This window comes from Montipora capricornis, chromosome 4 (assembly GCF_036669925.1).
Source record: "Montipora capricornis isolate CH-2021 chromosome 4, ASM3666992v2, whole genome shotgun sequence".
NCBI classification, from domain to species: Eukaryota; Metazoa; Cnidaria; class Anthozoa; order Scleractinia; family Acroporidae; genus Montipora; species Montipora capricornis.
In genome coordinates, this window is record NC_090886.1 from 43,868,850 (window position 1) to 43,881,349 (window position 12,500).

General features: G+C 39.4%; 2 protein-coding genes across 3 annotated transcripts in view; one reads left to right on the forward strand and one right to left on the reverse strand.

The window, feature by feature from the left end:
* The window catches only part of LOC138047025 (peroxisomal sarcosine oxidase-like), a 15,370-nt gene extending 11,274 nt beyond the window's left edge, over window positions 1–4,096 (reverse strand). Inside the window, exons 1-3 of one of the 2 annotated variants that reach the window (XM_068893698.1) lie at window positions 3,804–4,096; window positions 1,472–1,623; window positions 1–92 (exon numbers count right to left, since the gene is read on the reverse strand). The exon at window positions 1–92 is cut by the window's left edge and continues 131 nt beyond it. In XM_068893698.1, coding sequence (XP_068749799.1) covers window positions 1–92; window positions 1,472–1,623; window positions 3,804–3,899 — 340 coding nt within the window. In that variant the 5' untranslated portion in view covers window positions 3,900–4,096. The remainder of the gene's footprint in view (window positions 93–1,471; window positions 1,624–3,803) is intronic. The other variant, XM_068893699.1, reaches the window with a different exon arrangement.
* A 5,788-nt stretch (window positions 4,097–9,884) lies between these two features.
* The window catches only part of LOC138047042 (galanin receptor type 1-like), a 14,881-nt gene continuing 12,265 nt past the window's right edge, over window positions 9,885–12,500 (forward strand). Inside the window, exon 1 of the mRNA XM_068893730.1 lies at window positions 9,885–9,896. The gene's annotated coding sequence lies outside the window, so the exon portion shown is untranslated. The remainder of the gene's footprint in view (window positions 9,897–12,500) is intronic.

Consider the following 12,500-nt stretch of genomic DNA (forward strand, 5'->3'; position numbering starts at 1 on the left):
CCTCTCCAGAAGACATCAGTGACTTGATAATTCGCTGAACTTCTTCACCAGGGTCCCTCTGCACATTAAGCATTCCCACATTTCTGCAAAAACTTTTGATTAAAATGGATGTATAAAACTGATCCTACACACAGTCCCGCAACCACATGCACCTCTTTCTGTAACAAAGAAGAAACCAAGATAAAAGTACCGCCGTTTTCTCAACTTTTCTCCTCAACAGGCGGCTACGTTTCATCTAGTGATTTTTTGGGGCTTTAATTAAGTAACAAAATTGGATGAACTTAATTTTTTTACAAATTGAAACTCTATGAAACTCTAAGTGATAATGTTTATATTTCTGCAAAAAAAAAAAAAAAAGATTTTCAGAATGTCCATATTATCGAACCTACGTGTATGACGAGACCTTAATTTACCTAATCTCTGAAAGGTTGACTCTTTTGATTCAGTGACCATTGTAGAGTGACAACATCAGCAAATGGTAAGCATTTTTAGTGGACAATGGACAACAGGACCCATTTCACAATGCAAAAAAGTTCCTAACCCTATGCATGTGAGGTCAAACAAACTATACACACTATTTGCATATCTACAGTAGCATGCAACCATGGTTGCGTTGGTGACTGCCCAGAGATTAGTTGCCACTAAAAGCATTAATTGCCCTATTGTCTGATATGACTTGCTTACCATCCCACAACAGGGCTGGACAAAGAGAGTCATGCGAGCCATGCAAGCCTCAGATTTAAGTCTATAAAGGACCCATTTCAAACAGTGCTGATAAACAGTATTTAAGTCTAAGCACCCATTTCAAATAGCGCTGATAAACAGTATTTAAGTCTAAGAACCCATTTCAAAACAGTTAGCTTTCAATAACTGTGTGACTCGCATGTTGACTCATATGGCTCGCAGCCATGGCTCACATGGCTCGCTGGCTCACACATTGTCATCACTACCACGGAACAGAACATTTTCACATGCCCCAAAGGCAACTCATGTATTACTGACTTAAAGTACCTATCACCTCAACAAACTTTTCCACTTCATTCACCTAATCTCCAAAATCATCCCAAACGAAAACCTATTTATAAAAACTTACTTTTTTATTCACTTTGAAAAACGAGAAAAGTGGTCTGTTTGATCCCTGACCAAGCAATGAAGGGGAATGGGTTTGATACAGGGATGACATTGCAAATTCCTTTCCATCGCCGTTTTCAAAGAACTATCACAATGCAAAGCTGTCTATGATTCAACCCATTCCTTTTCCTTGTGCAGTCGTAGATCAAATTGCAACTAGTTTTTCCAGTCAAGCAGACCGAAGAATTAGTGTTAAACAGACAAGTGCAGAGAATTGTTAAGTGGAAAGGGCTTTTTGAGGTTATATCTAAACACTTTAAATCTATCTTTTCATTGGATGAGACAATGGTATTGTTACTTTATTGGTGTAATGGATGCACCAGTACAACAGCCACCTTACTTGACAAGCAACTCCTCATTTTCTTGTGCTTCAATTTCTTTCCACATTTCCTGTGCTTCAGCAAACATCTTTGTGTAGTGCTCTTCGGGGTAGGAACCACGGCTTACTCGAGTCTGGCCATGAGAGCTACCTCGCCAGTGTGGAAGTGGAAACTACACAGAATTATATAATGAGCATTAATTATATATTTTAGGAATTTTTGTCTGAATTTACACTGGTCATTCCCATTAAATTTTACAAGTAACATAATGGGCAACTACAGTTGAACCTCGATTATCCGGACTTTTTCTCAGCTCCCAATTTTGAATTGAATATTTATTAGTCATAATCAAGATCCGTAGCCATATTCTTTTTGAAAATACAGCGTTAAAAAGTGAAGTAAAGACAATTTTTTTTTGTTCTCAAAAAGCAAAAACAGTGTTCGCATGCGTCGTGACTGATGAAGAACCTTCAAATGAGTTTTGATTGGCTTAGAGTTGCTTCGTTGCAAAGTGAAATTTCACGCTCTATAATTTGGGTGGTTTGGCGTGGTATGCAAAATAAACAAGCTACATGGCATCACATGTACAGGACTATTCACAACAGAGAGTGAAGACCATATTGTTTTCCAAACAATTTGTAAATGTTTTGTTTCACGATTAAATGTCGCTTTCTTTAATTGAATCAGTTTTTGTTCCTCATTAATATTCATATTCTTGATTATCCAGACCCTCGATTATTCAGACTATTTCGTACCTAGTCCCACTGAGTCTGGATAATCGAGGTTCGACTGTACGGGTATAACTTATACAACAGCAGAATTAACAATTTTTTACCTCTAATTATAACGCTGTTTTTCACAGAAGTTATTTAATGAAAATGGCCTCAATTAGGATTTAAGATACCAATGCTTGTTGAAATGTACCACAATTTGATATTCATGAGTGTACGCTGGAGACCATCTGTCTCCAAAAGGCATATTCGAAAGTCCCATATTAAAGAAAAAGGCAAGTCATGCTCCTTCTCCCATGTTTTCTGCTAACTTTCATTGCCATTATCAGGAATAAGAGAAAATTGGGTGCTTTATGAGCTATGGGCTCAGATCTTACTTCAGAGGGAAGTTGTACTCCCTCGCTGCTTCAGAGTTGATTAGGTGCAACAAGACACAACAGGTAGGCCTAAAACACAGCTACTGTCACGGGTCACATTCCACAAGTCAAGACTTGGAGTCTCAGCTCCAGTCAGATGAACAACTAAGCCAAGCATTTCCCATAGACATTTGTGTAGAGTGATTACTGGGCTAGGAGACACTTTTGGTGTTGTTTTATTTGTCTGTAGCACAGTGACATGTATCCTGACCTGTGGAATATGTAACCTGTGTTTTAGACCCATCGGACACAACTGCATGGAAATCTGAACCTATGCCCTGAAGGACTCCTGGATTTACATGTCACAGAGTGACCTCTCAACCCCAAAAGACCAAAAACCAGGAGATCAAGGTAAAAAAATCTGAAGATTTACCGATGGCGTCCGCAGGAATTCTAACCAGTTCATCCAAATAAAGTTTTCCTTTCTGTTTATCACCATTTTCTGCCATTTTGACAAAGTGGACGAAATGTATCGAGATGCGACAAATTGGTCACAATAACCTTATTTGGCACTTGTCTTATAAAAATGGTTGTGTGTTACAAATATGTGGTTCTCTATATAATTGGCACCAGAAAATAAATTTTACAAAGCAGAAATGAAAATATTCAAGGAAGGTGTTCACCATTGGCCTGTGAATATGTTTACTGTGAGATTTTTGCGCCTCAGCGTGAGACCATGAGTTTGCCCTAAAAATCGAGAGTCTCATTGCAAAACAGCACGACTTGAGAGCTTTGATGTCACTTTTAACAAATGTGTGTTTGAGATGGATACAACAGCAAATCACTGAAATGTGCACAAAGAAAATCTGCAAACATGGCATTCAGTGGCCATAAACACGGTATTCTTAAATTTTTGTAAAATTACTCCACAGTACTTTACATTCATAATTATGTAATAGGCATTGGTCAAAACCGTACTCTCAATATTGCAGTAGAAGTTATTAAAAAGTTCTGCTTTGTTGTTGTGGCTTCATACGAGAGAGCAGCATGCTTTAGGCTTGTAAAGGGCACAGATAACAATGTTGCAATGTACTTATTGCTGGTGGACGAACAAAGGGAGCAAATTAGTAAGAAATCTTTTGTTCGTCCACCAACATGGCGGCGCTGACGTAACGAGGAAACCACCTATCAAGCTATGAGGAAATCTTTCCGTCTGAGTTGGACGGCAGGCGCCGCAATTTAAAGGAAGATTAAGTGGTACCAACTTGTTCTAGAAGAAGAGTGCGCTTTCCTCGAGAAGCAAGAAATCGAGCAGTGGCACTTCCAACCACTCCAGCGCCAATGACACAAACATCGTACATTGCGAGCGATGAGATGGCCTTTGAAATATGGAATAAACGAGTAAAGTCGTGATTTTCTATGTCTCCAGGTAATCATTGGGAATGATGTTGTCGTTAGTAATAAGCACTTCGCCACATCATTTTCCAGTCTTGCATTTTAAATTTTAGGGTGTTTCGTAAATATTATTGTAATCGAATTTCTCGGTGGTCCAGGTGGCGTGGGACTGGATCAGTACAACATTTGGCAAATACCGAAAACAGAATCACAGTTGCACAATGGTCGTCACGCAGTCACGCAACGTTCTCGCTTGCTTGTTTGTTCGTGTTGTTGTCAGGCGAGTCGGCCGCATGATAATCCCGCATTTCATCAGAAAGGAAAAAAAAATCGTTGTTCTAAAATGCCTCGCCTGTCACTGAACCAACTGTTCATTCGTTCTTTGGAAATTATTGGCAGTCGGGTGTTACCCGGTGTTTACGTCCTGTTGGAAAATCGAGAGGTCAACAGAATGGGACTGAGATGGGTGGGAAGCAGGAAGCTGTAACTTGGCGTCTGTGCATTTAAATTAACGGTGACAAGGGTAATAATGTAAAGCGTATTTAATTGAATGATCAAAGGATTATTCGGTTCTATGATAAAGTCGAATCTCGCATAAACATCTCTGAAATTTTGCTGAGGTTATTCAAAAATTTAAAACATTGCCTACAAAATCATGATGGTACACGATATAAAGATCTCTGTAAGAATCACATGGCAATGTTATGGAGGGTTTTAAAACATTGAGAACCCTTAATTTATTACATATCAATTTGCTTATGGACCTAAATCAAAATATTTTTAGATTTTCAAAACAGAACGAACGTGCTCGGACTTTCTAACAAAGTTCCAGCCGTACAATAAAAGAACCAAAAACAAGAATAAAATGAAGAGGGTCTTCCTTTTCCGGGTCTTAGTTTTCCGGATTTTTAGTAGGGGATCCGGAAGACTAAGACCTGAGACCTAACACTTACCCGAAATATTTCAACATAATGGCGGTTGGAGCGAAGCTGATTCCCTTAAATTGTACTACATTTGGATGCTGGATCTGCCTTTTTTTACGAAAACAGTGTCACCAGCGCGATTCGCAGTATTCCCCGCCAAAAAGGACATGTGACCCTGTTGACCTTTGAATTTGTTTACATGGGCTCGTGACAGAGGTCGATCAAAGAAAAACCCGTCGTTGATTTCCAACAGGACGTAACACCCGACTGCCAATAATTTCCGAAGAACAAATGAACAATTGGTTCAGTTACAGGCGAGGCATTTTAGAACAACGATTTCTTTTTCCTTTCTGATGAAATGCGGGATTGTCATGCGGCCTTGTAATCGCCTGGCGTGACATTTGCGGTTGTGGCGTGAATAATTATCAAGCGCCGCTAGATTTTCTCCCAACGCTGTCATTATAAAGCCTTATTGTCGCCTGAAAATCGAACTTAATTTTTTGGATATACATAATATTTCTTTCTGGAATACAGGGTTTTTTGGTGCCGTTCTTTTCTATGGCTTATTTGCTGCTTTGCGCGTGATTTATTCCCGATTTCCTTCGCATTTATTTATTATATTTTTGCGCCTTTTTAAACGGCCCAGGGATTGCTTTGAGAACTAAAATGAAAAGGGTCTTAGTTTTCCGGGTCTTAGGTCTTAGGTCTTAGGTCTTAGTTTTCCGGACACCCGGTCGAATCTCCCACAGGCCACCCCCAGCGCATTTGACTTTTCGCGATGTCAGCGCTATTAGGTATCAATGTTGTACCCAGGTTGTCTTTCCCCTACATTGCTAAATTAACTACTGCCGATTCGGATGCCCACGATATACTTTAAGTAAATTTCTCTGTTCGCTAGACGCTCCATGAGCGTACACTGGGTTCCCTGTCGTGCTTGTTACACAAAAAGTCAAAAACAGAAGGCACTGAGTTGGGTGGTATTGAACTGCAGCGTTCCAGTTGAATTTTTTCATGTGAGGGGTCATTAAGGCCATTTGAGGGGCCACCCAGATGTCGTGCCAGCAGAAGTCTTTTTGCTCACACGTTCACACGTTTAATTATTTTGTAATGTCCTGTGCCATTTTGAAGGCTTTAGTTTTTTAAGCTTTGGTAATAAATTCAGTTTAAAGATAACAAACTCACTCGTTTCTTCTTTAAATAGTCTGCAAAAAAATTAACTGCAAATTGCTCTGACGGACGTTTTTCTGCATGTCATTCATGTTATGCGCAGTCGCAGCCTCGTTCCCAGTGTCTCCATATTGTTGGCTTCCCAAATAAACTTCATTGTACACTATAATGACAAAACAGATCTTTTTCTGACGTTAAAAACTTGGCTACATATTAATCACCTGTCAGAAAGAAAAAAATCCTGTCTCCTCGCGTATCACATTTCAACCCACCTTTGTAAATATGTGAAGCTCGAATATTACACAACATGATGAATTCACAAAGGTAAATCTCACAAAAACCCTTTCCGGCGAAATATTTATTGAAACAAACAACATATTTGCTATTACAAGCAAAAAAAGTTTCCTTATTTCATTGCATGCGTGAAGACAAGAAACCCAATCGTGTCAAATTGCACTATATTTTAATGTAACATAAGATATGCAATTTTATCTTTTGAATAATAAAGACACACATTACCATTACATTACATTACATTACACTTACTTGCCGGGAAGTGACAGGAAAGATTTTTCCCGACACAGAAAAAAAAAACTGAAAAGGACTAAAATTAACCCGTTTTCCGACTGGATTGCCATATGGCAACCCAGTAATAACTCGGTCTTCAAAAACGCCGTTCCACATCAGTACAATGAAGTTGTAAGTTCCCAGTCATGGGCTCCTAGTTTTTTTCAATACTTGCTCCACGAGCGTAAACTGGGTTACCTGTGGTACGTGTTACACAAAAATAGAAGGCACTGAGTTGAGTGGTGTTGAACTGCAGCGTTTCAGATAATTTTTTCAAGTGGGAGGTCATTTAGACCATTTGAGGGGTCACCCAGACGTCGTGCCAGCAGTGGCCCTTTGGATCACATGTTGTCACGTTGATTATGTCCCAGGGGCGAATGCGGAAATTCCACAAAGAGGGAACAAAGAAATTGCGTCGAGAGCACACCCCCTCGCCCCCCCCCCTATCAAGGCAAAATATTTTTGAAATAAGAAAATCTCTGAAACTGAAACTGAACTAACCATTATCTTCAGTAAAACCTCCTGATGCACACTGCACTACTTGAAAGTCGGTTGGTTACAGAAGCTCTTTAAATACTGCACACGGAAAAGGGGGGCACGGCCCTCTCGCTCCCCCCCCCCCCCCCAAACAAAAAAAATTCCGCCCCTGACCTCGTGACCCGTTTTCTTAAGACGCAACCTCGTTCCCAGGGTCTCTCATCTTCCCGCCCACTGGAGCGAGAGAGCGGGCGGGAAGATGAGAGACCCTGGGAACGAGGTTGCTTGAGACGTTTTCCTGCATGTCATGCATGCCTTACAGTTGCACTAAGCAAACGTTTATTCCACACACTAAGGAAGGACTTTACAAGTTGTATCCGCTTCATAATTCATCTTTTTTTCAGTCCAATCGGATGTCAGGACAAATTTTTTTTGGCTTAACGTTTGCACCAAAAAGTACCGTAAAAGCCGGGAGTTAACAGTAAAAGGCAAGCTAAAAGATACCCTGGGTGCCAGAGGAATATTTTTTCAAGGTTGAGGAGAACGCTCCGGTCAACGGTTGACCGTTGATTTGGAGTCGTGGAGCGTTCTTCCGACCTTGAAAAAAAATTCCTCTCGCACCCAGGGTAGCCAAAAGACATGCATAGTTTGTATATAAAACTCTGAATTTACAATTCTCATTGAAAGATTAATGGCAATAGATCTTAAAAACACTAAATTTTCAGCAGTCTGTGACTTCTTGTAATTAAGAGGAATTAAAGGTCAATGTTCTGTCAAAAGGAAGAAATTGATCACGTGCTAGGCAACCACAAAGGTGCACATGATCACCTGTGTCAACGGTCTTGTTTACATTGAATAAACTACGGGGAAGAATGTTAATCCTTTGTCGTTTTCAGAGTAACACAAGAGCTAAGAAACTTCCGCCTTTCGATTTTTAATTTTGTTCTGATAATAACCTGAATATTTAAATTTCACTAGTCGGCTCAGGAAACCTTCTTTATCTATTTTAATCAAAACAGAGTTTAATGAGCAATGTAAGCAATCTTCGCGCACTAAAGAAATATTTTTGGCTTCATAAGAAAACTACACCATAGTGACAAAACAGATCTTTTTCTGCGGTTAAAAATTATAACTACCTATTTATAAAAATTACTCGCGGGATGTCAATTTCAACCCACGTATGCAAATTTGTTAATCTCGATTATTACAAAACATGATGAATCACCAAAGGCCGAAAATGTCACAAAAACCTTTTCCAGCGAAAGATTGAAAAAGAGAGACAAAAAAGACCCTTCCTATTTCATTGCGTGCGTGAAAACAAGAAACCCAATTCGTGTCGAATCAACTTTTCACAACAAAATAAATTCAGGATCAAACCCTTTTCTTTTTCCTTAACATGACGCAGAAACATGGACTGCAAGCTTTCTTTCAAAATAGTTCTTGACTAACGAGAACAAGCTTTCTTTCCGATAAATCTTCGCTGTCACACTTCCAATTACGTTTTACCTGAAGACTGTGCAGAGTTGAGTACAAAATAAATGTAAATAGACAGAAACTGAGATGCGGCTTCAACAAACAAGTACAGATACATTCAAGGCGTTCGATTCCCTCAATATTTGTTAAGCCCATAGAGAATTTGCCATTTGGTTTCAGTGTTGTACATATTAAACAAAACGGTTAGTAAAATATTAATTTAGAAACAAAGCTCACTCATTTGATACGGAGATCAAAGTTGTTGTCGACGTCCATTACTCGTCGCTTTTAAGATTCTAGATATTTATTTTTCACCGCCTGTCTTGTTTATACAATTGACTTTCCATTCTTGAGCTCCATAAGGGTATATTTTGTTTAAAGATCCACTAAAACGCCATTTGCGGCCATTGCCGCCATTGCAGGTTAATTAAGTATTCTACTGTGTCCACCGGATAAAATCTACCTATTTCTACTACCCCATGAAACCTACCAAAAATACGCGCAGATGATTCTACCTACAAAGACACTACCTAGCAGGGGAGTGTCAAAAAAGACTTTTCCTGAAAAGGGGGAAAAAAAAGAAAAAAAAAAAGAATAAATGCCACCAATTTTCCGACTGATTTGCCATACTGGCAACCCAGTAATAACTCACAAACTTGTGCAACTCGTTAGCAGACATTTCAGTCGAGAAATCAACGAAAAATAATGAAAGCACATGTTTGTGCATCTTGTCGGTAGGTAAGTACCTTATGTATCGGGCATAACATCATGAAAAAATATGGTGGCTGTTGTCGCTTGATTACATTGCGTTCGAGACAAGTATTACAATGTAATTGGGTAGTTTTGTGGGAATCGTTCTTCCATTTTTGAGCTAGAACAGTGCATGATTTTTTTTTTTGATAAATCAATTATTTCTTCGATCGCTGGTTTAGTTGGACTCGAGGTTGATAGCCTTGATCAGTCGCCAAGGCTCAACTTTCAGTCGCATTGGCGACCAGCTGGTCGCAATTTCGGACCCTTTGATCCCACGATACTCTATCAACTGGCCAAAAGGAGGTTGCCTACCGAGCAATCTATCGTATAAAACTTATATTTTAGCTTCCTTCTAGAAAAAAAAAAACTTTTTTCCTGTATACACGAACAAACCATCTGCCGCTCGTGTGATTGACTAGGATAGTTGATCTTCCAATCAATACAAATTCTGCAACAATGAGATATCAGCCCGGTTGAGACAGATGGGCGTTTCGAAGTGGACTTGCTAACTATTACACAAGACTTGCCTTCGACGGCTGAATACTCTAGCATATTAGAGAGTCATTAGACCGCAAGCATATGGAATTCCGATTTAGTTACAAGGTAAGTCAGCTATCGGTTTGCTCGGTATTTGCGAACTCTGGTTCATCGATCATTTGTCGGTTTGTGTGACAATTGACTGTAAAGAAGCAAAAATACTTTTCAATTCCATATTCACATAAACTATATGCTCGTTACCCAGATTATTCCATGAACGCCAAAGTTTTCCCGGGCTTTCAAATCAAATTGCATCCTTAACGTTTTTGCATTTTTACAGTTTATAGTTCAATCACTATTGTCGAAAACATTGACGAAAAGTATTTTACAAATACAAAGCTTGAAAGAGAAAAATGTCCGTAGCCCTAAGGGTTTTTCCGCCAAGAATAATGGTTGGCCGGAAAACTGGGAAAATATTTGGCGCAGTGTTATTGAGAGTACATTTAGCGGTGATGAATCGGCGACCTGAAGTTGAAAGTAATGACAAACGTTCGTCTTCTGCGTGAGGTATATCAGTGCCGCATTGTGTTTTAAAAGGACGAGAAAAGAGGATACAGGATACAAGAAGAGAGATTAAATATAGACTCTTTTCGAAGCCATTGACTGTCAAATACAGCTGCCGTGTTGTTTTAAATCCCAAGTAAACGTTTAAAACGCATCATAGAATTTGAATCAGTGAGCTTGTGCGGTCTGGCCCTCATGAGATATAAGGCGAGATTGCTATCATCATGTTGTTAGCAAACGGGACTTTGGGCGTGATGCCCAATAAGTTTGCAAAGCAAAAAGAAACCACGAACAATGTATTTTCACAAGTAACTGTCAACTTTATTGTCGAGATCTATTGTTAACAGCATAAATAACCTTGTAAAGAATGTCCTCACTATATCATACAAGAGTATTGTATTGTTCAAAACTTGCTCAGGGTTCTGTAGGAACGAAATCTTCAAATGGCCAGGGTTAAAAGCCTTAGCATAAGTGACCGGCAAAGTTTTAAAACAAAATATACAAAGGGAATTAATAGCTTCGTTCAAGACAATTATCGCATATAAGGGCGCGGAATTTTAATGAAAACATTGACGTTACTTAGATCAGTTAAAAGGGGCGCATTCACGTGGCATCTTGGCCAACTAATCCTACGCGGGACTCGAGCTCTTTTCTGATAGCACTGTCTTCTTTTGACTCAGTCAAAAAAAATGGCCGCTGATCACAAAGGTGAAGTAAAAGTTACGTTTCAAGCAAAACATCGGAAATTATTCTTTGTGGGTAACGGGAGAGATTCTAGAAAATCAATTGATTGAGAAGTTAAGCGCTAAAAGATTTCAGTAAAACATGTAAAAAAGCGAACGACGTTTCGGCGCTACCTTACGCCATTATCAAGTTAAAAAGTGAAAAAGTATAAGGTGTAATACGAATATATAAAATGTGAAACAATACATAAAATATTTGCTGGTCCTATGGGTATAATTCCCAAGGTAAGAAACGCAATAAGGAAAAAAGAAAAAATCTACGAAAGTGTCACGTAAACATGCCAGTTTGGCACGAATGGCTTCGGCTTGCGTGTTAAGAGAAGGCTTGGTGTCCTTTATATACAACATCTCGTAGACCAAGCAATCAAACTTGCTGTTACATTTCCTCAGAACTTTGGAAAGTTGGTCAGTCTTTGTTCTGTTTTTGCCATGCTGTGTTTCAAGGTGTTTCCCGATGGCTGAAGAACAGTGTTCACTTATGCGTTGTCGGGCAGTGAACCCGACATAATTTGCATCGAACAAATCGCATTGGAACTAGACGCTCCATGACAGTACACTGGGTTGCCTGTGGTACGTGTTACTCAAAAACAGAAGGGACGGGTGGAATTGAACTGCAGCGTTCGAGGCAATTTTTTCAAGTCGGGGGTCATTAAGACCATTTAAGGAGTCACCCAGACGTCGTGCCAGCAGAGGCCGTATGGCTCACAAGTTCATACGACGAAACAGATCTTTTTCTGAGGTTAAAAAACCTGGCCAGGCTATTAATCATTTGTCAGAAAGAAAAAATTCCTGTCATCTTTAGAAAAATTAGGCACGCATTGAGTAGGTGTGGTAGTGCAGTAATACAGCGCTTTATTCCATATTGTCAACTGAGCTGCGTTTTGTCTTCCAGGAGATTCAAGTTGTCTGCGTAATATGTAGCTCTAAGAGTACACAATATTGATTTAGTATTTTCTTAAGTAAATAGCCCCCTGAGAAGACATGTGGTTACTAGCAAAGTACTAAACCTATTAACAAGTTATTTCCAAAACGATGGAATTACCTGGTGATAAATAACCTCGTCTTGGAGAGTAAATTTTTGACTTTGCAGAAACAATGGTCAACCTCAACCTAAACCCAAACCCAGCCTCAACCTCAACCTCAACCCATTAGCAAGTGTCCCCAATTAGTGCTCCGGCGCCAGAAGATTAGACACTTAAATAAAGTTCCTTTCCTTTCCTTTCCCCAGAAAGATGGCTTCTTGGCTGACATGTTGATCATTTTCATTTTCAACGTCACAATTTTTTGCCGATTTTGGGGCTCATTTTGTTGAAACTCAAGCACGCTTCCAACAGACCTGTTTATTTTCGTGACTTATGCGCTGCCTACAGTGCACTACCACAAAAATCCTCCCTTATCATATTTCAACACACGTATGCAAAAT